This window comes from Cyphomyrmex costatus, unplaced genomic scaffold (genome assembly GCF_001594065.2).
Source record: "Cyphomyrmex costatus isolate MS0001 unplaced genomic scaffold, Ccosl1.0 scaffold1547, whole genome shotgun sequence".
Lineage (NCBI taxonomy): Eukaryota > Metazoa > Arthropoda > Insecta > Hymenoptera > Formicidae > Cyphomyrmex > Cyphomyrmex costatus.
In genome coordinates this window covers 32,966-34,948 of record NW_017275552.1, presented here as the reverse complement: position 1 = coordinate 34,948, position 1,983 = coordinate 32,966, and the positions used below count along the sequence as shown (strand labels likewise).

Here is a 1,983-nt window from a genome sequence, read left to right as displayed (position 1 = left end):
ATACACGTTGCCATGCGAAAGTTTTCTCTACATTGAAGGAAGATTGACCGTGAAAAAGAAGGACGAAGAAACACCAACAACGCTTGGAAATAATTGCATAGCGTTCATGTTTGATGAAATTCGGTATGAACTCAACAGTGTGGAGATTGATCGCAACAGAAATTTTGGGATTACCAGTACCCTCAAGAACTATTATCGCTGACGTATGACAAGTCTTTGATTGCGTTGAACGCTGGATGGGAATCTAAATCCGATATAATGGAAGGTTACTTTAACTTTTGCGTACCGCTCAACATGCTGTTGGGCTTTTGCGAGGATTACAAACGCGTGATTGTTAACGCTCGCCATGAATTGATTTTGATACGAGCGCGCAGCGATAACAATTGTATACTGGGAAATTCAGCGACGGAGCCGGAGGTTGAACTGATCAAAGTGCAATGGCGGATGCCTCATGTTATGCTAAACGAGATCACTAAACTATCAATGCTGCGAGCATTGGAAAGCGGTCGTTATCTCAGTATGAGTTTTCGCTCATGGGATCTGTACGAGTATCCTCTGTTACAGAGTACGACGAAGCATACATGGGCTGTCAAAACGGCGACTCAACTCGAGAAGCCGCGTTACGTTATCTTTGCTCTTCAGACCGGTCGAAAGAATATCATGTCTCAAGATGCGAGCGTGTTTGATGATTGTAAATTGAGTAATGTAAAGCTTTATCTCAACTCAGAGTTTTATCCGTACGGTGATTTGAATCTCGATTTCAACCAAAAGGGATACGCTCTCCTGTTTGATATGTACGCGCGTTTTCATAAAGCATGTTACGGAATCGACTGCTTCGAAACGCTGCTCAATGTACTTTCGTTTATCGAGAAAGGACCGTTTACGGTCATTGACTGCTCGCGACAAAACGAATCCGTCAAGAGCGCTACCGTGGATGTACGAATAGAATTTGACTGCAAGGAGAATGTACCCGTCAATACTACCGCCTATTGCCTCATCATACACGATCGTGTTATCGAATACTGCCCGCTGTCCAACGTAGTGCGCAAGATTATGTAAATCGCACCGTCAGCAATTATCTTCAATTTAAGAGAGATTAACACTGATATGACTGCAGTTTCGAATAAATGCTCGTCATGATCGTACCAACGTTTGTGGATCTACAAGGATTCGTCGTAGAGAAGAAATTTATCGTCAAGGAAGTAGCGGTGCTGAGAAGAGGAACTGTTATCACACACTACATTTTTTCATGTCCTATACCATGGAATTTACTGACAAGATCCGACAAATCTTGCGCTTCCTGGTTGAGTGCTTATCACCATGGTTTGCGATGGGAAGACGGGATGGTCCCGTACAGCATGGCGAAACGTCTAATCACAGAGGCTGTAACAGAAGACGATGAAGCTCTCGTATATGTAAAAGGACTTGAAAAACGACAATGGCTAGTTGACATTCTCGATTGCGATAATGCGATCGTTGAAACTCTAGATGCGCATTACGAAGATGTAGAATCCCTACGTAATATAGATGCTTGTAATACGATACGGTGTGGAAGACACGCTAAGAATTGTGCTTTGCAAAATGTATTTAAAATATTCAACTGGTGGTCGCAACATCAGGAATAATTGTAAGATTTTTAAAATAAATGTAAGATTTTTTAAATAAATACGTTTTATTTCCGTTACCCGTATCACCCATATAATAGATATAAGTAGATAAATATAAGTAGATCAATATATTGAAAGTAGACAGATAGCTGTTTAATGTTGACCGATATCTGTCTGATAGCTGTTTAATGTTAACCGATATCTGTCTGATAGCTGTTTATAGCATTTCAATAGCTATCTGATAGCTGTTCAATAGCTGTTCATAGCAGTTTGATAGCCGTTCGATAGCTGTTAAATAGCTGTTTAGAGTGTATCGATAGCTGTTTGATAGCTGTTTGATAGCTGTTCGATAGCTGTTCGATAGCCGTTCGATAGC

At 40.9% G+C, this 1,983-nt stretch overlaps 1 protein-coding gene across 1 annotated transcript; it reads left to right on the top strand.

The window, feature by feature from the left end:
- Positions 1 to 159: 159 nt before the first annotated feature.
- Positions 160 to 1,059, top strand: LOC108783582 (uncharacterized; the record flags this gene model as incomplete). Its single annotated transcript, XM_018552182.1, has 1 exon — positions 160 to 1,059. A coding segment is annotated over one exon (900 nt), but the record flags the coding sequence as incomplete, so codon positions are not given.
- Positions 1,060 to 1,983: the final 924 nt, after the last annotated feature.